This window comes from Palaemon carinicauda, chromosome 5 (assembly GCF_036898095.1).
Source record: "Palaemon carinicauda isolate YSFRI2023 chromosome 5, ASM3689809v2, whole genome shotgun sequence".
Classification (NCBI taxonomy): domain Eukaryota; kingdom Metazoa; phylum Arthropoda; class Malacostraca; order Decapoda; family Palaemonidae; genus Palaemon; species Palaemon carinicauda.
This window is the reverse complement of record NC_090729.1, coordinates 104,046,354-104,071,393: the sequence shown is the minus strand read 5'-3', so window position 1 is coordinate 104,071,393 and position 25,040 is coordinate 104,046,354. Positions and strand designations below refer to the sequence as shown.

General features: G+C 38.9%; 1 protein-coding gene across 1 annotated transcript in view; it reads right to left on the bottom strand.

Moving 5' to 3' along the window:
- The window catches only part of LOC137641382 (RING finger protein 17-like), a 1,982,860-nt gene that overhangs the window by 1,647,745 nt on the left and 310,075 nt on the right, over positions 1-25,040 (bottom strand). The window contains exon 6 of the mRNA XM_068373901.1: positions 10,562-10,714. Coding sequence (XP_068230002.1) covers positions 10,562-10,714 — 153 coding nt within the window. The remainder of the gene's footprint in view (positions 1-10,561; positions 10,715-25,040) is intronic.

The following is a 25,040-nucleotide window of genomic DNA, read 5'->3' as shown; positions in this document are numbered from 1 at the left end:
ACATGTGCTCATATGTACTGTACACTTTACATATGGTTATACTGTTGTAGAAATCAAATTAAAATGATATTAGGCAGTATTTACTGTGTTAATCATCAGCTCGGGCACCCACTCGTGGCAAGGGGCATCAAGTTTTTAGTTTAGGAGTTAGCTCACCCTAGTGCAGCATTTATTCACGAAAATTCACTTTTCACATCTTTGACTGTAACCTAACTACCGCAAAGGAGGGGAGCTGACTGTATATAAAAGTTGATTCCCTATGGTCTTCAAAATATTCCATAAAAAGAGACCTGACTTCTAAGTTTGTCATGTTCTTTTTATACCAATAAAATATTTACAAAAAGACATCTCTGGAAATTTCCATGGAGGGGTTAATGATGTACTAAATGGAAGAACTGTATTTCTTGCTGTATCAAGTGTTTATTACTTGTTTTACCCAAAAACCATATGGTTGAGGAAATTTTGAGAGCAATTAAAAATATCTGCAATGCCTTACAAGGTTTGCAGTCTGACATGCTAAAAATTTAGGAAGTCTTTGCAGCTTAAACCAATACCAAACAATGAAGGAATTTTGGAAAAGGTCTAAAGGTAATTCTCCAGCGTCAACAAGGAGACTTGGGATAGACTACATTCTAAATGCTCCTGTGGACAATTTGATACCAGCATAGTGTATAGAATCTAATATCTTTAATCGGCTTAAAAGTTTTGCGGTCTATCATACCATGATGTATGGGATGAAATACTTGATTTAGAGCCTCAACACATTTTACTTTTAAAGCTTTCAAGTGAAGAACCCATTCAGCCTAAGAGTCAAATATCAATCCTGAAAATCTAGCTTCACTTACACATGGGATCTGTTGACCTCTGAAGTAAACTGTATATCTGGGTCTGAATGCACGTACTCCCCAAATACGACAAATGAACAATAGTCTTGCTTGTCGAAAACTTGAATCCCTTCATATCAGCGCCCTGAGTAATTCCAATAATTGAGAGTCGTAGTTTTCTCTTAACCATTGCCATTGTAGCTCCAGCAAATGGTATAGGGAGATCAAAAAATGTGTTGAGAGAATATTTTGAGGAATAACTGAGGATATCCCATTAATGGCTAATGCAAATAAGATTACACTCAGCACACAACTCTGGGAAACTCATTTCTGACATTTCTCCTCTGACAGAGTTTCACCGACAAACTGGAAAAATTCTATGTGAAATGAGTGCTTCAATGAACAATGGTAGATCTCCTCTCAATTCCAAGGTATAGATGGTTTTCAGTATACCATATCTTCATACAGTATCTCATGCCTCTTCATGATAAAAAAAAGTTACATGGTGCTCTTTGGAGGCAAAGGCTTCACAAATAGAGGATCCCAGTCATGCCCACACATCAATTGTCAAGTGCATTTTTCTAAAACCACACTGGATAGGTGATAAAATACCTTTCTTTTTCAGGTACTACTCTAGTTTTGCATTGTCTTCTCCATAACTTTACATAGACAAGATGTTAATGTAATTGGTCAATAGTTTGCTGCTAAAACCTTATCCTAACCAGGTTTTAAAAATTCTGAAATAAAGGCTAGTTCCCAAATATTTGGATAACTGTGATCATGCCATATTCTGTTAATAATGCTTAAAATAAATAACTAAGTATTATCAGGTACACGTTTAATCATTGCATATGGAATTCCATCAGGTCCAAGGGCTGTATCATTACAATTAGCAAGTGTAAGATCAAATTCTCTTTCAATAAAAAGAGTATTGTAAGATCTTTCTTTTCCATTTACAAAATTTAAAATTTTCACTGTTCCTATAGTGTTGAACAGGAGATTGCTTCAAACTTGCAAGATACATTTGAGAAATGATCAACTAGGGCACTGCTAACCTCAGTTACTCCAGTCACATACCTTCAACACTGGTGGTGAGTTGGGAGTAAATTTGTCTGCAATCTTTTTTAGTTTCCCCAATACAGAAGATTGTGGTGTTCTACTGTTGACTGAGGATTGATTGATTATCAGTTATCTGGCATCCTGACACCTAAGGTCATTAACATGAATATCATTTGTTATAAATAAATAAATAAATGGTAATTCAGTTTAAAAGAAAAAAAAAACATCCTTATAACAGTTAAATAGCTGTCTTCTATACACTCAAATTCTCCTTTGTATGGCGTCTACGCAGTCGAGTTAAAAGATCTTGTGGCTCTGTGAAGGGCAGTTAGTTCTGACGACCAACAAGGGACTGGTTGCCGTTTAAATAAACCTGTGGTTTTGGGAATTGAATTCTGCTGTATGTAGAGCTCCATTCAGTAAGTGTATGGCAACATGTACAATTTCAAACTGTTCTGCATTTCCTTCCTTTAAACTTGGCTCCCGAAATCTATTGCAATCTGCCTTGTCAAGGTTCCATCGTGGCGCTCTCTGTAAGGGTGGATTATTGTTTGTATTTGTAATAATTGAAGCATGATCACTGGTACGCCATTCAAAATATATTAGGCAGTTGGAGTTTGCAATTGAAAGGTAAATGCATGACAGTACCAGTATGAACATGAAAGTGTGTGGGCTCTCATGTATTAAGGGGTCCTACATCTTTATTTTTCACAATTGAGGATATATCATTGCCCCTTGTGTTTGCTAACTCATCATCCCCATAAAGGATGTCTACTATTCAAGACTCCATGTAAAAGAAAAGATTGAGGAAGTTGTTGAATCACCTCTACTAAATTATCATACAAAATATGACAAATTTAGAAGTAATTTGTATTTTTCCTAACGATACAAACCTATAGCTAGTTATAGGGGTACAGTGAACCCTCGCTACTTCGCGGTTCGACAATCGCGGATTCACCACTTCGCGGGGTTTTTCCATAACCCATATATATATACATATCGCGGATTTTCCAGAAAATTCGAAAATACCGCGAAATCTGAAGACCCCCAAATACGATATTTTGTTACCTGTAATTCCATTAATACTGTAATTAGTAATATCTGCTCTTACTGATTGTTCATTGCATTACATATGATATATAATTCAGCACAGAAAGAAATAAAACACGAAAAGAGAATGTGATCATACGATAATTCAGTACGTAGTAAAATTAAATCGAACATGAAACGCAAATCAGATGCAGTCATACCATATTAGAATGGTGTGTACTGTAATGGATGTGCTTCTTTTCCATGAATCTTTTGTATGTATACGTACGTAGTACAGTACTGCATCCAATAATATTCTTTGTTGCAAAAATCACATTTCGAATAAGCGTACGAGAGAGAGAGAGAGAGAGAGAGAGAGAGAGAGAGAGAGAGAGAGAGAGAGAGAGAGAGAGAGAGAGAGAGGCGTAAAATAGCGTACGTAAATTTATTATTATTATTGTTATTATTATTATTATTGTTGTTGTTGTTAATAAAATTATTATTGTTATTATTATTATCATTATTATTATTATTATTACTGTACAGTATTATTATCATTATTTATTATTATTACGGTATTGTACTTAATCTACGTACGTTCAGTATGCGCGGGGCATCTTCTATGAGTAACCAACGCATCATAGTACTGTAAGACGGGTTGTGATTGGTTCAAGCGCTGATAGACGACGAATCAGAACTCAAGTTTTGTTATCTAGCCTGTGATTGGTGTTTTGCCCGCATCTTCTACCCGCAGCATCAAAGTTCTCGCGGGGCTGGATCATTCACTTTCTCTTACCGCGTATCGCTGAGTAGACGTTCTTAAGTTTGTGAAGTTTAATCTGTGCTGTGTGCGACCTTTTTAAGTTGAACTTTTTGTTACAGTACTGTACGTAAATCCTACTGTAATGGCTCCCAAGCGTTCTGCTTCTCTTAAGGCTGGTAGTGAGCCTAAACGCCACCGAAGGATGATGACGATAGCTGAGAAGGTTACGCTTCTCGACATGTTAAAAGATGGTAGAAGTTACGCGGCCGCCAGCCGCCATTTTGGCATCAACGAATCCACCGTTCGCTATATCAAAAAGGACGAAGCGGACATTAGAAAGACGGCTGCAATCACCTTTAGCAGATCAGCGAAGCGAGTCGTTACAACGCGTAATAAAACGATCGTACGCATGGAAGGTGCTTTAGCTGTGTGGATTGCCGACTGCCGGAAGAAGAACATAGCCTTGGATACGAACACCATCCAAACAAAGGCTTTGAGTTTATATGAGAATTTTGCTGCAAAGGAACCTAAAGACGACGACGGCAACCATGCTGAAGATGATGATGATGCAGATGATCCTCAACCAGGGACATCCACTGATTCCCAGCCTCAGAAACGTTTTTCCGCAAGCAAAGGATGGTTCGCGAAGTTTCAGAAACGCTTCGCCCTGAAAAGCGTTTCCCTGCATGGGGAGTCTGCTTCCGCTGACACTGCCGCTGCTGAAACTTACGTGAACCAGACGTTCAAGAATATTATCGCCGAAGGTGGATACAAGCCGGAACAAGTCTTTAATATGGATGAGACTGGCTTGTTTTGGAAGAGAATGCCGTCGCGAATTTTCCTGTTCAAAAAGGAAGCCAAAGCCTCTGGCTTTAAGGCATTCAAGGATCGCGTTACCCTCGTGATGTGTGGCAATGCTGCTGGATTTTTGTTAAAGCCGGGGCTTATTTATAAGTCGAAAAATCCTCGCGCTTTGAAAAATGAAAACAAGAATCTCCTTCCCGTGTACTGGATGCATAATCAAAAAGCATGGATTACGAAGATGCTGACCTCCAACTGGTTCCACCAGTGTTTTATCCCGCAAGTCAGCAAATATCTCGTAGAGAAGGGCTTGCCATTCAAGATCCTTCTCCTTATGGATAACGCTGGTGGACACGCAACTGACCTGTCGCATGAGGGCATTCAGGTTGAGTTCCTGCCACCCAACACCACGTCATTAATTCAACCGATGGACAGGGGGTTATCAGGGCGTTCAAGGCCCTCTACACGAAGAATACCTTGGCGGACCTCGTTGCGTGTGTGGATGCTGCCCAAGATGACGAGGATGAAGATTTCAACTTGAAGGCGTACTGGCGGCAGTACACCATAGCCACGTGCCTGCAGAATATTCAGAAGGCACTTCAAGAGATGAAACCTGCAACCGTGAATGCGAGCTGGAAGAAGTTGTGGCCCGATATTGTTTACGACGACAAGGGATTTACTGTACTCCGTCGGAAATCCAACACTCTGCAATACGGAAACCTGTGCAGTTGGCTGCCATAATTGGAGGTGACGGGTTTGGCGACATGACGACTGAAGACGTCGACGAGTTGTTGGACTGCCATTCCCAGCCCCTAACTGACGCAGACCTCGAAGACCTGACGAAATCGGCAAGTGAGGAAGAGAGTGATACCCAGGAAGAGACCCAAGAAAATGTCGAAAAAAACGGGCTTAACATTAGAACGGCTTGCCAAGTTCTGCAACCATATCAAGGAGGCGAAAGAAATGTTACAAGAGTGGGACGAGGATATGGTTCGCTCGATGCAATTCTCCAACAAGGTCGATGACATCATGACTCCCTACAGGATGCTCTTGGATCGAAAATAGAAGCAGCGGCAACAACTTCCGATCACAATGTTCTTCCAGCCTCGCAAAAAAGAGCCAGTTCCTCCTGCTAGTACGCCTTCGGAAGAAATTGAAGAAGTTTCCCAGGAAGAAGTTGAAGAGGTGTCCCAGGAAAAGACACCTCCGTCTGAAGAGACGTAAAATACTATCATTGACTGCACAGTAGAACCACATCATCATCATTTCTACTGTGCAGCAAATTCATCGCCATCACCATTCAAGTTTTTCTTCAACTTCTTTCGTGGTGAGTACAGTAACAATCTTTATTTTTTACTTTATTCTTACTGCCTGTTTTATAGTTTAGTAATGTACGTACTGTATGCATTAAGTTAAAGGGAAGGTTTTAAAGAGTCTACATGTTGTAACCTATCATATTTTTTTTGTTTAAAAATTTACATTTACGTACGTAAAACAATTCTCTCTCTCTCTCTCTCTCTCTCCTCTCTCTCTCTTCTCTCTCTCTCTCCTCTCTCTCTCTCTCTCTCTCTCTCTCTCTCTCTCTCTCTCTCTCTCTCTCTCATAAATTGTTTTCCTGCTTTGCTACGTACAATACTGTATAATTTATATTTGTAAGGTAACATATTTTGTAAATGCTTTTACTGTAAATACTGTATGTACTGTATCATTATTTATCACTATCATCATGCGCGTTAAATGCCTTGTTTGTTCTTGAGCGTGGTTGTTTACTGAGCGTACACGCCGTCGTTTCAGGCGGCGTCATAAAGAAAAAGATTTCATTTGGATAGTCCTAAGAAAAATACGTAAACTAAAACATTGGTAATAAAAAAATCAACATACAGTACTGTATAATCAATATAATCGATGCAAAAACTAACCTATACATATATGTGTACACTAAATGAGTTTGTTTCTTCATTATGATCAGAGATGAACGTAAACAAAACATTGGTTGCCATTTTTTATCGTGCTTTTTAGGTGTTTAGGAAACGCATGATATAAAATCGCCTTTAATATTTGTGCCTGTTTTAGTTTAGGGTGCTGTAGTACATGCATTAAGTGTTCTGTACATTAAAGGTGGTTTTGTTAACAGTACTACGTACAAGGGAAGGTTTTAAAAGTCCGAATATACATGTTAAATAAATAGGTAAATATGATGTCACTACTTCGCGGAATTTTCACCTATCGCGCCCGCGTCTGGAACCTATCTACCGCGATAAACGAGGGTTCACTGTATTACTTTCGCGAAGCTGAAAGACGGGCCATCAGGTTTTTGGTAAGGGTTAATCACCCACAAATAAAGTTAGAAGTTATTTTGTGAGTGTAATACAAATACTTAATATATCTGTTTATTTGCGTTAGATAGCTGTGGATCCCCAGCGGTCAACAGGCGGATTAGTCTCTTTTTGTTGTTCGGTAAGCATTTTAATATGAAACTGGTCGAGATTTCGTTAAACTGTACCATTCTCTTCTTCAAGGAATACATGATAAGGAGCAAAATAAAATCAACAATACTCTCAAATATTTGTGAGCATAATCGTGATACAGTCGTGACCTTGAAACAACTGACAAGAAAACCAAAATATAAACGATCAGTAATCGCTATTCTTAAAATACGTTTTGAAAGATTAGTAGAAAAGTATAAAAACCATTGAATGAAGTTCAGATAACATCGAAAACCAGGATCATTTTAGACATCTTTCAGTACATATACGTAATGCTGTCGTCTAAAGCTACAGATTAGCCGAAGAAATTGAATGACATTTTAATCCCAGCCTATGATCATACAGATTCAAGCCAAATAAAAGTTTATATTGTGTGTAGTATTCATCCGACACTTTCTAAAGAAACAGATTTTGATTAAATCTGTTTAAAAAAAATGAGAGAGAGAGAGAGAGAGAGAGAGAGAGAGAGAGAGACTTGTTTATATGATAACTAATACTAAAAGCTATAACCAAAATGTGTGAAAACTATATGCTATAAGAAATTGGTGGGTAATGTAAAAAGCATTAGTAATTTATATTGAATGAGTTAAAAAATTATCCTTTGTTATTCTCCATGTCTTAAGATAAGCTGATCATGACCATAAATAAAAAAGTAATCGTTGATTGTTAAGTTGCATTTGAAGTTAAAACAACAGTATCCCAAAATGTATTTTCATATAATTTTATATACTCATTTTCTTCTCTGTAGTACAATATGATTTGATGTGCTGTTAATGCTTCAAATAGCACAGTAGATAGTTGAACTATCATAGAAAACGCCACTAAAGACCGCTACAAAATATAAAATCCAGTCAAAGCTGTTTTCATAGTTCATTTGCTAGGATTATGTTAACTATGTAAACATTTACTATAAATATAAGCATTTTAATAGGACTTTCATATAATTTAATTCTAATTTCTTGTAAAGAAACATGTTTTATTTGCTTTTAAACATTATTATTCCCGTAATATTATAACTTTAATACTTGTGGTGGGACAGAGGGAAAGTCAAACAAAATTACTTAAAACTGGATCTTTTATTTTCTCATACATTATTTTTGACAACCGATGCAAATTCGAAACGACCTAAAACAAGGATCTGGAAAACTTGCTTTAAGACACAGAGGGGTCGAATGTGCCTAGTTCTTTACAAGAATGCTCCAGGGGAATCACCCTAGGGAATGGAGTGAAAGGTTCAGGAGGTCTCCTTTCAAAATGTTTATAGAAGTGGAACCACATTTGCATTCCATGAACTGAAACATTTCTGCTTCATCATTCTCCCAATAAAACATGTGGATTAGAACTAACTGACATGATGTACAGTCACACCTTGCTTATCGTGATAGTTAGGTTATAGAAACAGTTGTGATAACCAAAAATTGGCAAATAAATGTTACACTAGGGTGGACTAGCTCCTAACATAAAAAAGTCACTGCCCCTTGCCACAAGCGGGTGCCTGAGCTGATGATCTAATACAGTAAATACCTGCCTAATAATTTTAATTGGGTTTCTACAAACAGTTTATAATCATATGTACAGTGTACAGAAAATTTGCCCACATGTACACTATTACAGTACATTATTGTACTAAGGTAGTTTACCGAGTCGTCATCCTCCCCTTACTGTTCTGTAAAGGAAAAGTTGTTCCTATCTAGTAATACTGTACTGTAACCTAATACTTACTGATATTGTAATGTATATTACTGTAATATATGTACAGTAATATTACTACAGTACAACTTCACTGTATTTACTATTAACGTTCGGTGTTTTCGTTCAATTGAGTGTAGCCTACGCCACTCCTCTAGCAGCATAACGCAGCTTATGTGTTGTCTCTTACGCAGTATGTTATTTATGCTTTCTTAAACAGAAATACAGCTTATTTTATAAACTAAAAACTTAAATATCCAATAACAATTGTTTCTTTTAAAATAAATTAACAAAAACTCTCTCTCCTCTCTCTCCGGTATGTTATCTATGCTTTCTTAAACAGTAATACAGCTTATTTTATAAACTAAAAAATTAAATATCCCGATAACAATTGTTTTTTAAATGAGATTAACAAAAACATACACTCTCTCTCTCTCTCTCTCTCTCTCTCCTCTCTCTCTCTCTCTCTCTCTCTATGCTTTCTTAAACAGAAATACAGCTTATTTTATAAGCTAAAAACAAATATCATGATAACAATTGCTTCTTTTAAATAAATTAACAAAACTCACTCTCTCTCTCTATTCGGAAGCATTAGTGCATTCTAGAAAATTAAGATTATTTAAATAGTTAATTGAGCTCTAATAAAACATATACTGTATAATACCGTGTAAAGGACGGCCCCAAGTAACGGCGAATCCCAAAATTTCCTTGAAAAAGCGTTTTTATTTTTATCATATATGCCATGTTATGGGCGGACGGCAATTTCTAGTCCAGCCTGTTATTAACCTTTATTATAAATATTTTATCACATATCATAATCTTTATTCATGATAACATCTTTACTAAAAGCTTTTAGTATCATCAGTTATCACTTGAATGTGTAAATACATTCGTTTGTTTGTCATGATGGGCAATGAAACGTAAACAAAATTTTCTATTTTAGGCCGCGTTTTGAAGAAAAACATGGCATTAAATCACTCTTATTTCATTTATGTTGAATTCCTAACCAATACACAGATGTGTAAATGCATTCGTTTGTTCGTTATGATCGGCGATGGAACGTAAACTAAGCAATAGTTTCAGTTTTAGGTGGCGTGTTTAATTTATTTTGGATTTCTAGGTATACAGCAAAAGCATTTCAAAAAATTTGGACAAAACACAGGACGATGACAGTGCTACTGTGCTAGTAGTTCAAACGAAAGCAACAAAGATTATCCTCTAGACAATGTTGTCCTGATGAATTTTTTAAATCATGTAGGAACAAACTAAAATACACCACAAAAATTACCTAATATTATATCTGGGAACCGATGGGCAACCTGAAACAGATATTTTTCCCTTTGCAATTCATATAAAAACTTAGATTTGAACATTTTTGGGTGCATGAGAATCTCAATGCTATGCAACCATTATTTACTTTTAATACAATTTTAGCAGACAATAAAATCTGAATGCAAAAAAACTATCCAAACTTGTTTCACTTTATAATCTATGAGGGATAACTTGATCTTAACAGAGGTATAAATTCCAGGAGTTTATGAACTGTATCTTGCCAAAATGGACTTTCCTTCATAAAGCTGGGAATTGTATCAAGTATAAATACTACATTGGTTTAGATTTTGACTGAATCAATAAAAAAAAAAGCCACTAAAACTTTCCACATTAAAATTCCGACACCCAGGTTAACAAATTTGATTTAAATGTATATGGCAAATTATTTCGAATTTGTTATAAGAAACACTGCAGTAATCCTGTTATTGAACCTACAATAAAGGATATCTTTGCCATAAAGAAAGAAATTAGGACAATGATATAAATTTTTTTTCATTCTTATTAAATACTCGTACGTAATACAAATTTTTTTTAATACATACCCTGAGAATCGATAAGAAAACTCTTATAAAACTTACCGTCTCAGTATTTCCTTCTGAACAGGATATACACATAATTGTTGCAAGGTTTTGAGAATGGGCTAAACACTCTGGTACCAAGCACGAAAAGGCAGCTGCAGGAATTATTAAGGCTTCAGGCTTATGCTTTCTTATTGCCATTGGAGCATGAATCTGCAAAAATAGTATATTATATTTAAGTTATGAACAGCAGATTTACATTATATATGCTATATATATATATATATATATATATATATATATATATATATATATATATATATATATACACATATATACATACATATGTATTATATATACACAATATTATATATATATATATATATATATATATATATGTATATATATATATATATATGTATATATATATATGTATATATATATATATATGTATATATATATATATATATATATATATATATATATGTATATATATATATATATGTATATATATATATATATATATATGTATATATATATATATATATATATATATATATATATATATATATATACAGTATAGACAAACATTTTTATCATCAACACCACCTACGCCTTTTGACGCAAAGGGCCTCGGTTATATTTCCCCAGTCGTCTATCTTGAGCTTTTAATTAAATACTTTTCCATCCATCAACCAATTCCCGCTTCGTAGTCCTCAGCCATGTAGGCCTAGATTTCCCAACTCTTCTAGTGCCTTGTGATTCCAGATGAACATTAAGTGAACTTATTTCACTTGGGTAGTGCTCAAGAACATACAAAAACCATATCGATCTACCTCTCATCGTGATCTCATCCACATATGGCACTTGAGTAATCTCTCTTATAGTTTCATTTCTAACCCTGTCCTGCCATTCAACTCCTAATATACTTCTGAGGGCGTTGTTCTCAGATCTACTAAATCTATTGGAGATTGTTTCATTGTCATACTATGACTCATGTTCATACAGATTGTTTCAGCATGCTGTTTGCAGTCCCAAAAAGATTAGTTCACCAAATTTTCAACTAGGCTCCACACGGCACAAGAAGAGTTGGAAAGCCCAGGCATATATAGCCGAGGCCTACGAAAAGTGAAGTAGAAGATGAATTGAGAAGCATCGATTTAAAAACTCAAGATAGCCCGTTACGTCAATGGGCATAGGATGATGATGATGATGATGATATGTATGTATATGATGATGAAAATATATATATATATATATATATATATATATATATATATATATATATATATATATATATTTATATATATATATATATATATATATATCTTCATCACCATCTCCTCCTACGTGTATTGACGTAAATGGACTTGGTTAGATTTTGCCAGTTGTCTCCATCTTGAGCTTTTAGATCAATGATGATGATATAGAGTGGTACCTCTACATACGATTTTTAATCCGTTCCACAACCGACTTCGGATGTAGAAAATGTTCGGATGTCGCAACGAATTTTCCCATAAGAATACATTGAAATAGGATTAATCCGTGGTTGAGCCCAAAAACCTATGATAACTTCTTAATAAACTACTACACATAATTTCCCATGAGAATAATGCACACTAAATTAGATAATAGACATGTAAAAAAGAAGAAATATCAAAAAATGATAAATAAGAAACGGGTTTTTAGCGTCACTTTACCTTAAAAACTCCAGCGCAGGTGTTGTTGGTCTTGCTACGCAGAGAGGAGACGGACGGGCGGCGAGGAGGTAGAGAGGTTAACTACGATAAACGTACACTACCGTAACTTATTCTAACTTACACAAAGTGAACTTTATATTTTTTTACATTTCCTTTTTTTCTTTTTGATGATTAATTTTAATCACTTTCACTCTCTACACTTAATATTGATCGAATTTCTTTCGCTTCACTCTTTGCCGTTTTCTTTGTTTCACTTTCTTTCGCTTCACTCTTTGCCGTTTTCTTTGAATCACTTACATCCTCTTCATCACGAGTTTGCTTTGTAGTTTTTTTAAAGAAATTATCGATAGATAGTTGCTTGGTATGGCTTTTCAGAATGTTTCGAAAGTGAGTTGGGCAAACATCATCGAACTGCGCAACTACACGACAAACCTGCAATTTTTTTGGGTGGTATTTGTCGATGAAGTCGACCACGTCTTGATATTTTTCCAACACCTCTTTTATATGCGCCGAACCTAACACATGTTCTACCTCCTCGATCCCTTCCTCGTCATCACTCATGTGCTCAGACATAGCATGGAGTTCCTTGAGCTCCTCTGTGGTAAGTTCGTCGTGATGTTCTGCGACGAGTTCCGTAACATCATCTGCGTCGACCTCCAGACCCATGGACTTGCCAAGGGAGACGATTTCCTCTACGTCTTCCGCTGCACCCACCACGGGATCAGGTTCGGGGTCAAAACCTTCGAAATCTCGGGGAGAAACTGCATCAGGCCACAGCTTCTTCCAGGCAGAATTGAGGGTCCGTCGAGTTACAGTAATCCCACCCAAGCCTGAGCTATGATCTTCAAGCAGTGCACGATGTTGAAGTGGCTCCTCCAAAATTCACGCAAAGTTGGTGCTTTGCGTGACATTAAAGCACTGCTTAAATAAGTGCTTGGTGTACAGCTTCTTAAAATTAGATATGACTTGCTGGTCCATGGGCTGGAGGATAGAGGTGGTATTCGGTGGAAGATACAGCACCTTTATGAACTTAAATTCATCGAAGATATCATCTTCAAGTCCGGGGGGGGGTGAGCGGGTGCATTGTCAAGGCATAGCAGGCACTTTAAAGGCAATCTCTGTTCATGAAGATACTTCTTCACAGAAGGGCCGAAAACTTGGTTAACCCATTGCACAAAGAACTGCCTAGTGACCCAGGCCTTCGAGTTGGATCGCCAGAAAACATGAAGCTGGTCCTTATCGACGTTGTGTGCCTTAAAGGCCCTAGGGTTCTCAGAATGGTAAACCAGTAAGGGCTTGACTTTAAAGTCCCCGCTAGCGTTGGCACATAGGGCAAGAGTCAACCGATCCTTCATTGGCTTATGCCCAGGCAATTTCTTCTCTTTGGCAGTGATGTAGGTTCGACTGGGCATCTTCTTCCAAAACAGCCCGGTTTCATCACAATTAAACACTTGCTGCTCTACGTAGCCTTCTTCCAGCATGATCCTTTCGAAGTTCTTGACAAAGTCAGCTGCAGCCTTTGTGTCTGCACTAGCAGCCTCTCCGTGGCGAACAACTGAATGAATCCCGGACCGTTTCTTAAATTTCTCAAACCAGCCACGAGATGCCTTGAAATTGTCTGAGGAAAGTTCGGTTGAACTCTCCCCAGCATCACCCCCAGAGCTCTCCTCCTTCAAGTCCGTAAAGATGGCGTGCGCCTTCTCGCAGATGACGGTTTCGGTGATGGTGTCGCCAACAATCTCTCTGTCCTTGATCCAGATTAGCAGAAGGCGTTCCATCTCTTCTATAATAGGGCTACGGCGTTTTGAAATAATGGTGATCCCCTTAAAAGGTTTCACTGCTTTAATAGCTTCCTTCTGTTTAAGGATTGTCGAGATCGTCGACATATTACGGCCATACTGTTTAGCAAGTTCACTCCTGCTTTACGTCTAAAGAAAGCATTTCCTTCTTCCTTTTCTCACCACTACCACTACCACTTGCAAAACTAAGCCTTTTAGGACCCATACTTTACGTAAATTACCGTAAAAGGATGCACGTAAAAAATCACGATTAAAACAGTACAATAGCAGAACGCACAGGGCACAACCGCAAGAAGCCGACGAGAACAGAGGACTGACCCGAGCCGCGCTAATTGAGGGTCCCTCCAAGGTCGAAGTGCTGCCTTCTATCGGCGGAAATAAAAAACACATCAGGCGCTATGAGCACCGACTACGCGTACGAGTATTGTTTACTTCGGGTGTCGAAAAAAAAATTCGGGTGTAGAGTAGGAATGTGTTCGAATTGTACTTCGCGTGTCGAAAAATTCGGATACAACCGGTACGACGAAAATTGCTTACTTCGTGTGTCGAAATAAAATTCGGGTGTAGAGTAAAAAATTTGCTCGAATTTTACTGCGAATGTTGGAAAATTCGGATGTAGATACGTTCGGATGTAGAGGTTTCACTGTGTATGTATGTATGTACAGTGAACCCTCGCTACTTCGCGGTTTGACAATCGCGGATTCACCACTTCGCGGGTTTTTTCCATAACCCATATATATACATATCGCGGATTTTCCGGAAAATTCGAAAATACCGCGAAATCTGAAGACAACCAAATACGATATTTTGTTACCTGTAATTCCATTAATACTGTAATTAGTAATATCTGCTCTTACTGATTGTTCATTGCATTACATATGATATATAATTCAGCACAGAAAGAAATAAAACACGAAAAGAGAATGTGATCATACGATAATACAGTACTGTATACAGTACGTAGTAAAATTAAATCGAACATGAAACGCAAATCAGATGCAGTCATACCATATTAGAATGGTGTAAGGCTGCTGTTGACTACTACTGTACGTACAGTACTACAAATGTAATGGATGTGCTTCTTTTCCATGAATCTTTTGTATGTATACGTACGTAGTACAGTACTGCATCCAATAATATTCTTTGTTGCAAAAATCACATTTCGAATAAGCGTACGAGAGAGAGAGAGAGAGAGAGAGAGAGAGAGAGAGAGAGAGAGAGAGAGAGAGAGAGAGAGAGAGAGAGAGAGAGAGAGACACACACATCCTACAAAAGAATAAAACACTGTAGCATACATAAAGCTATTAAATATTGTTATTATTATTGTTGTTGTTGTTAATAAAATTATGATTGTTATTATTATTATTATTACAGTACTGTACTGTATTATTATCATTATTTATTATTATTATTATTAATCTACGTACGTTCGGTATGCGCGGGGCATCTTCTATGAGTTGGTAACCTACGCATCATTACTGTAAGACGGGTTGTGATTGGTTCAAGCGCTGATAGATGACGAATCAGAACTCAAGTTTTGTTATCTAGCCTGTGATTGGTGTTTTGCCATCATCTCCAACCCGCAGCATCTAGGTTCTCGCGGGGCCGGATCGTCCACTCTCTGTTCCCGCGTATCGCTGAGTAGACGTTCTTAAGTTTGTGAATCTGTGCTGTGTGCGACTTTTTTAAGTTGAACTTTTTGTCAAATCCTACTGTAATGGCTCCCAAGCGTTCTGCTTCTCTTAAGGCTGGTAGTGAGCCTAAACGCCACCGAAGGATGATGACGATAGCTGAGAAGGTTACGCTTCTCGATATGTTAAAAGATGGTAGAAGTTACACGGCCGCTGGGCGCCATTTTGGCATCAATGAATCTACTGTTCGCTATATCAAGAAGGACGAGGCGAACACTAGAAAGACGGCTGCAATCACCTTTAGCAGATCAGCGAAGCGAGTCGTTACAACGCGTAATAAAACGATCGTACGCATGGAAGGTGCTTTAGCTGTGTGGATTGCCGACTGCCGGAAGAAGAACATAGCCTTGGATACGAACACCATCCAAACAAAGGCTTTGAGCTTATATGAGAATTTTGCTGCAAAGGAACCTAAAGACGACGACGGCAACCATGCTGAAGATGATGATGATGCAGATGATCCTCAACCAGGGACATCCACTGATTCCCAGCCTCAGAAACGTTTTTCCGCCAGCAAAGGATGGTTCGCGAAGTTTCAGAAACGCTTCGCCCTGAAAAGCGTTTCCCTGCATGGGGAGGCTGCTTCCGCTGACACTGCCGCTGCTGAAACTTACGTGAACCAGACGTTCAAGAATATTATCGCCGAAGGTGGATACAAGCTGGAACAAGTCTTTAATATGGATGAGACCGGCTTGTTTTGGAAGAGAATGCCGTCGCGAACTTTCCTGTTCAAAGAGGAAGCCAAAGCCTCTGGCTTTAAAGCATTCAAGGATCGCGTTACCCTCGTGATGTGTGGCAATGCTGCTGGATTTTTGCTAAAGCCGGGGCTTATTTATAAGTCGAAAAATCCTCGCGCTTTGAAAAATAAAAATAAGAATCTCCTTCCCGTGTACTGGATGCATAATCAAAAAGCATGGATTACGAAGATGCTGACCTCCAACTGGTTCCATCAGTGTTTTATCCCGCAAGTCAGCAAATATCTCGTAGAGAAGGGCTTGCCATTCAAGATCCTTCTCCTTATGGATAACGCTGGTGGACACGCAACTGACCTGTCGCATGAGGGCATTCAGGTTGAGTTCCTGCCACCCAACACCACGTCATTAATTCAACCAATGGACCAGGGGATTATCAGGGCGTTCAAGGCCCTCTACACGAAGAACACCTTGGCGGACCTCGTTGCATGTGTGGATGCTGCCCAAGATGATGAGGATGAAGATTTTAACTTGAAGGCGTACTGGCGGCAGTACACCATAGCCACGTGCCTGCAAAATATTCAGAAGGCACTTCAAGAGATGAAACCTGCAACCGTGAATGCGATCTGGAAGAAGTTGTGGCCCGAGATTGTTTACGACGACAAGGGATTTACTCCGTCGGAAATCCAACACTCTGCAATACGCAAATCTGTGCAGTTGGCTGCCATAATTGGAGGTGACGGGTTTGGCGACATGACGACTGAAGACGTCGACGAGTTGTTGGACTGCCATTCCCAGCCCCTAACTGACGCAGACCTAGAAGACCTGACGAAATCGGCAAGCGAAGAAGAGAGTGAAACCCAGGAAGAGACCCAAAAAAATGTCGAAGAACCGGGCTTAACATTAGAACGGCTTGCCAAGGCCTGCAACCATGCGAAGGAGTTGAAAGAAATGTTGCAAGAGTGGGACGAGGATATGGTTCGCTCGATGCAATTCTGCAACAAGATCGATGAAGACAAGACTCCCTACAAAATGCTCTTGGATCGAAAAAAGAAGCAGCGGCAACAACTTCCGATCACAATGTTCTTCCAGCCTCGCAAAAAAGAGCCAGTTCCTCCTGCTAGTACGCCTTCGGAAGAAATTGAAGAAGTTTCCCAGGAAGAAGTTGAAGAGGTGTCCCAGGAAAAGACACCTCCGTCTGAAGAGACGTAAAATACTACCTGGCTGCACAGTAGAACACATCATCAGCTTCATCATCATCATTTCTACTGTGCAGCAAATTCATCGCCATCATCATTCAAGTTTTTCTTCAACTTCTTTCGTGGTGAGTACAGTAACAATCTTTATTTTTTACTTTAATATTCTTACATTCTAAAACTGTATTTGTGCCTGTTTTATAGTTTAGTACTGTACGTACTGTATGCATTAAGTTAAAGGGAAGGTTTTAAAAGTCTACATGTTGTAACCTATCATATTTTTTTTGTTTAAAATTTACATTTACGTACGTAAAACAATCTCTCTCTCTCTCTCTCTCTCTCTATCTCTCTCTCTCTCTCTCTCTCTCTCTTTCTCTCTCTCTCTCTCGTAAATTGATTTTTTATGTTTAAAATTTACATTTACTGTACGTACGTAAAACAATCTCTCTCTCTCTCTCTCTCTCTCTCTCTCTCTCTCTCTCTCTCTCTCGTAAATTGTTTTCCTGCTTTGCTACGTACAATACTGTATGTGCTGTACAGTACTGTATGATTCTATATACAGTAGATACTGTACGGTAAATTATATTTGTAAGGTAACATTTTGTAAATGCTTTTACTGTAAATACTGTACTGTATCATTATTTATCACTATCATCATGCGCGTTAAATGCCTTGTTTGTTCTGAGCGTGGTTGTTTACTGAGCGTACAGTACTTTATGACGCCGTCGTTTCAGGCGGCGTCATAAAGAAAAACATTTCATTTGGAAGTCCTAAGAAAAATACGTAAACTAAAACATTGGTAATAAAAAAATCAACATACAGTACTGTATAATCAATATAATCGATGCAAAAACTAACCTATACATATGTGTACACTAAATGAGTTTGTTTCTTCATTATGATCAGAGATGAACGTAAACAAAACATTGGTTGCCATTTTTTATCGTGCTTTTTAGGTGTTTAGGAAACGCATGATATAAAATCGCCTTTAATATTTGTGCCTGTTTTAGTTTAGGGTGCTGTAGTACATGCATTAAGTGTTCTGTACATTAAAGGGTGGTTTGTTAACAGTACTACGCACAAGGGAAGGTTTTAAAAGTCCGAATATACATGTTAAATAAATAGGTAAATATGATGTCACTACTTCGCGGAATTTCACCTATCGCGGCCGCGTCTGGAACCTATCTACCGCGAGGGTTCACTGTATGTATGTATGTATATATATATATATATATATATATATATATATATATATATATATATATATATATCATCACATCCTCCTACGCATATTGACGTAAATGGACTTGGTTAGATTTTGCCAGTCGTCTCCATCTTGAGCTTTTAAATCAATAATTCTCAATTCATCATCTACTTCACGTTTCATAGACTTCAGCCTTGTAGGCCTAGGTTTTCCTACTCTTCTAGTGTCTTGTGGAATCCAATTGAAAGTTTGGTGAACTGATCTCTCTTGGGGAGTGTGAAGAGCATGCCCAAACCATCTCCATCTACCCCTCATCATGACCTCATCAACACAAGGCACTCGGGTAATCTCCCTTACAGCTTCATTTCCAATCCTGTCCTGCCATTGAACTCCCAATATTCTTTTGAGGGCTTTGTTCTCAAATCTACAAAATCTGTTTGATATTGTTTTAATGTCATACCACAACTCATGTCACAGTAACACCGATCTCACTAAACTGATATATAGCTGGATTTTATGTAATTTCAGGCGACTTTACTTCAAAACTTTAATTAACCTAGCCATTGTCTGATTTTCTGTTTTCAATCTTTCATTAAAAAAATTCTAGATCCTGCATTAGATATCGTAGTTCCTAAATATTTAAATGATTCCACTTGATTAATCCTTTCTCCTTCCAATGATATTTCATCTTCCATTGCATATTCAGTTCCCATCCTCTCTGTCTTTCTTCTATTTATCTTGAGCCCAACCTCACGTAAAATTTCATGTATTCTGTTAGGCAGGTTTTGCAAGTCTTGTGGTGTTCTACGAATAAGGACAGCGTGATCAGCATACTCTAGGTCATCTAATTTCCTGTTACCAATCTAGTCCAACCCTTCTCCTCCATCTCCAACTGTTATATGCATTCCAAAATACACGAGGTGTATAAACCACATAAGTGACAACACATTTCCTATGATATTTCAGCTTCCATTGCATATTCCGTTCCCATCCTCTCTGTCTTTCTTCTATTTATATTGAGCTCAACCTCATGTAACATTTCATGTATTCTGTCAGTTCGTTTACAACTGCCATGGAGAGCAGACGTGGATTAGCGAGCACCAGCGATCCGCCTCCCCACGTGGTGGCATGTGAATCCAGTAAGGAAAGTAGTGATGCTCCTCTTGAAGCAAGTGGTACAGTACTCAAAGATATAACCAACGGTACTAGTGAAGATCAGTATACTGACAACAGCGAGGAAGATAATGGAACTAAAAACAGGGAATTCCAACAATTTAAAACTGAAAGGCAGAAGAAACTTAACGATACAAAGGGAACAGAGAAAAAAAGATCTTCATCGAATGAAAGAAATGATAATAGCAATATAAGTCGTAATAGTGAGAAAACACTTAAGGTCCCATCTTTCTCTATTTCCCAGAAAACTTTAAAAGGGAGAGAAAGAGGTCGGACAAGATGGGTAAACTCAGCCGTGGATAATGGTTACCGGATATCTATTCGAAAGGGAGCACAAGGCACCACTGTGACCACAAGGAAGGAAGAAATAGCAGAGGAACTCTCAACTACAGGATTTGAGGGAGTTGTATTGGTTAGAGCAGGCATAAAAGATAGCAGTAAGATCATCATTTTGGGGGTGCGCTTTGACATAGAAACAGAACTATTCCAGGAACACTACCCTTCCCTAAAGAACGTAAGGTGGAACACAAAAAGTACCAAAAACCAGGAAATCATTGCATGGTACCAAGGCCCCATCCCTGAGGAATTAGTGATACCACGATAAGAATTTCCTTTTAGGATAAGTAGTGTTTATGGATAGACCTAAACTGTGTGGTCAGTGTTCAAAGTGGGAGCATGGGAAAAACATATGTAATCAACCAGCAAAATGTTGGTACTGCTCAGGACCCCATGTGTCAACAGTGTGTTAAGAGGCCATAAAAAATGGTAGGAAATTTGAACCTATGTGCTCAAACTGTGAGGGAAAGCTTAATGGCAGTTTTGTGGGCTGCATTAATTTTCCCAGTATGTCAACCACAATGGAACATAATGCAGTAGCTAACGGTTAACCAAAACACCCCTATAGAGGACGAGGGTCACTTCAAGTAGTACCATGGAACCAGGGAACTACATCCAAGCCATCTGCCACAAATCCATGGCTAGTACCGGAAACCAACCAACATTGGGGGGAGTCATTCCCACCTCTCTCACAACATAATCCCAAACAAAGTAATGGAGAACAGGAGAACTACAAGAAGTACATAGACGAACAAGAGGAACAAATTAAGAATGAGGTCAAGTTTGTGAGAGCGGCACTTATGGAAATAAAGGAACAGCTAACCAATGGGACATCCCCAATGACTCCTACACAACAGGATGTGCAAGAGACAAGCATAGAGATGGAAGCAGTGGAAACAGAAATGTCAGAAGCCCTCAATGAAGAGAATAGGAAAAAATTTGATGGAATAGACAGAGACAATGCATGGAAACATAACCTAGCTGTCTTCATAAAACCAGTGAAGTTCTAAAAGGATGCTATTAGAAAGTTAATTGAAGAACAAAAAAACAAGCAGCTAGATTTCATAGTCAAATCATACAGAATGGCAATAATCTGCGACAGCTGACTGACCAAATACATAGGCAATTATCAAGGAGCAGGAACCAAACCAAGCAAGGATGAGAGAAATACCGGTAATAAAAAAAAGTATTCCAAAGCGAAGACCAAGAGAGCCATAATGGAAACACTACATCTAATAATGGGGACAAACAGACTTGATTGCATAACCTGGAACATATATGGGCTAGTCAACAAAGAAAAACACTACTGCAGCAATACTTGTTACACCAAGATATAGACGATATCATGCACACAGGAGCCCAACTGCCCACCAGAAGCAAACATAGAAATACCTGGATACTAATATTTCTCCCCCCCCCCCTCCACATTGCATGAAGGTGGAGGTAACCGGAAGTGGAAACAAGGTCTGGTGACATGTTATCTGTGAGAGCCAGGATGTACAAGGGATAAATCTAGGAGACAACATGCAAAACATCACAATCTCTTGCCACAAGGCATCCGGACAGTCTCCATTTAAGGTGCAAAATGTGTACGCTCCTGGCAAAGCACTTACACTTGATCCCGAGGAAACGGACAAAGAAACACAACCAATACTTATAATAGGGGATCTAGACAGCAAGGATGAAGGTTGGAATAGTGCACTAGGCAAATACCTGGGAACAATAGACTGTTTTCTCATAAATATCAGAGTGAGTGTACCCACCCATGTATAAGGAAACAATTGAACATGTACTTACAAACTACCCATATACTGACAAGGCATGGAGAGCTGTAACTCTGATGTTAGACCACTATGGCATAAGATATGTCAACATGCCTGACGGATGTGAGGTAGAAGCAGAGCAGGGTGTCTCTCAAGGGATCAACATACAAGCACAGAGAGCAGCAAGAGTGAAAAAAGATATGGATAAATGGTATGCCTCATACACCCCAGAAAACACTGACAAATTTAATCATAATATAATTTCGACATTAAAAGAAGGCAATCGGAAAAAAGGAAAGTATGGGTAATAGACCAGCCATGAGTGTCGCAAAGAGGTGGTATAACTCCGACAGTGCCTTCAACAGAGTGAAGAAGCAGTATGTAAAGTTGAGGAAAAGATACTTTGATCACCCATTCACTGAAAATAGAGAAGCACTCCAAGGAATGGGAAAACAACTACTATCAATCATGGTTAATTCTAAAGAGACACTGGGAAGCCATGTTAGAGACCATTAACGAAAGGACCCCACAGGCCATAGTGCACAAGAAGGAAGCACAAGTTGCAGGAAAAAACGAAAAAACACCACTAAACATCAAACCAAAGGAAAAAGCAGAGGAACTCGCAACCAGATGGGCTACAGCAGCAAGCAGCGAGAATCTGCCCACTGCCATCGGATGTGCTGTGGCAAACAAAATAAGGAGCAGAAAACATAGGATCATGAAAGTACTCAACACGAGAGGGCTGTCAGATTGCATTCCAATAACAGAGAAAGAATTCCAGAGAGCAAAGAAAATGGGTGAGCCAACATCTCCGGGGATGGATGGAGTCACAATTGATGTCATCAACTTTCTGGCAACCATCAAGGGAAACTCTGTCCTACACCTGTTCAACATATGGGCTGGAGGGGGCATACCCAAGACATGGAAAAAGGCCATTATTATCCCTATCCCAAAAGCAGGAAAGTCAGGACAGTTCAGGCCTATCTCCCTCACATCATGTCTAAATACTTTGAAAGAATTGTCCTGAACAGACTAAACTACTGCCTTCGGGGGAAACTAAACAAAGACGTGTATGGTTTCATAGAAGAAAAGAGCACCCAGTTCTGCATACATAGGGTCATGACAGGACCAAACACAATCACAAAAATCTTCATCAACCTTAAAGGGGCATTCCACAGAGCAAAGCCTGAGGTCATCATCAGCGAACTGGCAACCCACATAAGCGGTACCCTGCTACACATCATCAAAGATTACCTAGCAGAAAGACAGTGCGCAGTCAAATTTCAGGGACAGAGGTCATCCCGGAAGAAACTAGAGTTAGGGGGTCCCCAAGGAGGTGTACTATCACCAATACAATTTAATGTACTTACGAGGATTATGACCAGGACGCAAGCAAAGGGGATGACAAAGATCATATATGCAGACGACATAGTACTCAAAGTCCTAACTATGCAAGTACTGTACACAATGCACAAGACAAGATCACCCAAGTCTGCAATAGCGTTGGCCTCATCATCTCAACTGATAAGACAAAGATCATCAGAGGGAAAGGAAAAGGGGACTGTGACTTCAGAATACAAGGACACAAGATAGAACAAGTTGACTCCTACAAGTACATGGGTGTGATTATAAACCAGAGAACCACACTGACACAAGAGATAGCAAGGATCAAGAGTTTGTGCAACTTAAGGATCAAGAGACTGGCAATGTTAGCAAGGGGGGACTTCGGGTCAATTGTTAGAATGCTCTAAATAATTTACATCTCAATGATAATATCTATCATTAAATATAGGGCCATTACCTGGCAAACATCACCCAAAGGCAGGCTAAGATATTAGAGCATATCCAGCTGAAGGCAATCAGAATTACATATGGAATCCCGATGTGTGTTAATGCTCACATTCTGCAAAAGGAGGCAGGACTACCGACCATACAGCAGCGCATTAAGGAAGTAGCAGCAGGACAACTCATACGAACAGTATCTGATAAAGATGAATATGAGTGTAGGGACAGAATGCTAAATGGGTCAAAGGCATCTACAAAGTGGGAAACAAAAGCAAGAGCAAATCTATGCCAGGAGGACGTAGAAGACTACATTGAAGCAAAGGTGCAGTACAAAACATGAAATGGCACCCTGGGACATCCCTCAATTTCAGTGCTATGGAACGAAACACCAACGAAAAAGAAAGTGTGAGCCAAGAATTGCAAAAAGAGTTCCTTAGAAAACTGGAGAACATAGAGAGGAGTAACAGTATGCACAGATGGATCCGTACTCAGTGACGGAAGAAGTGGGGCATTGTTCTGTGGCTTTGTGGGAGAAAGAGAAATCTTTGCTGAGAGTCTACAAGTTAGTAATGAGAGCTCCAGTACTTTGAGATTTTTGGAATTCTAGCTGGAATCAAATTTGGAAAGAAATGCAGCAAAGACATCGTTCTAGTTAGCAGGACAGCCCTGCTATCCCGAACCAGCAAGAAGAGTGAGTTCAAGACATACGTGTGGAGAATACTACAACTAATAACCCAGATCAACAACAAAGGAGGGTCAGTCAAGTTCACCTGGGCTCCCTCACACGTTGGGATACCGGGAAATGAGCGAGTGGATGTCTTAGCCGGAGAAGGTGCGAGAAGAAAAAAGTCTAGTGTAAGACACCAATACCTATCAGTATCTTCCATCAACAGAAAGGCAGGAAGGGAGGTAGCTATGGAAATGGAGAGAGAATGTCAGAATAGCGATAGCGAGTCAGTTAGGAGATATCTTGCTATCAATGGGAAGTCAGGACTGCCAACTGCAATGCCAGCTCTATCCACAAGCGCCGACAACAAACAGCAATGTTCAGAATCAGAATGGGTTACTCATACATGTGGCTAGTTATCGGAGTAAACACGAACACAGAGAAACCAATCAACACCAAGTGAAGGATCTGCCGCAGACAGTATAGTCATACTCTCCAAAACTACCAAGAGGATTGTCTTCCCTTGCAGGGTA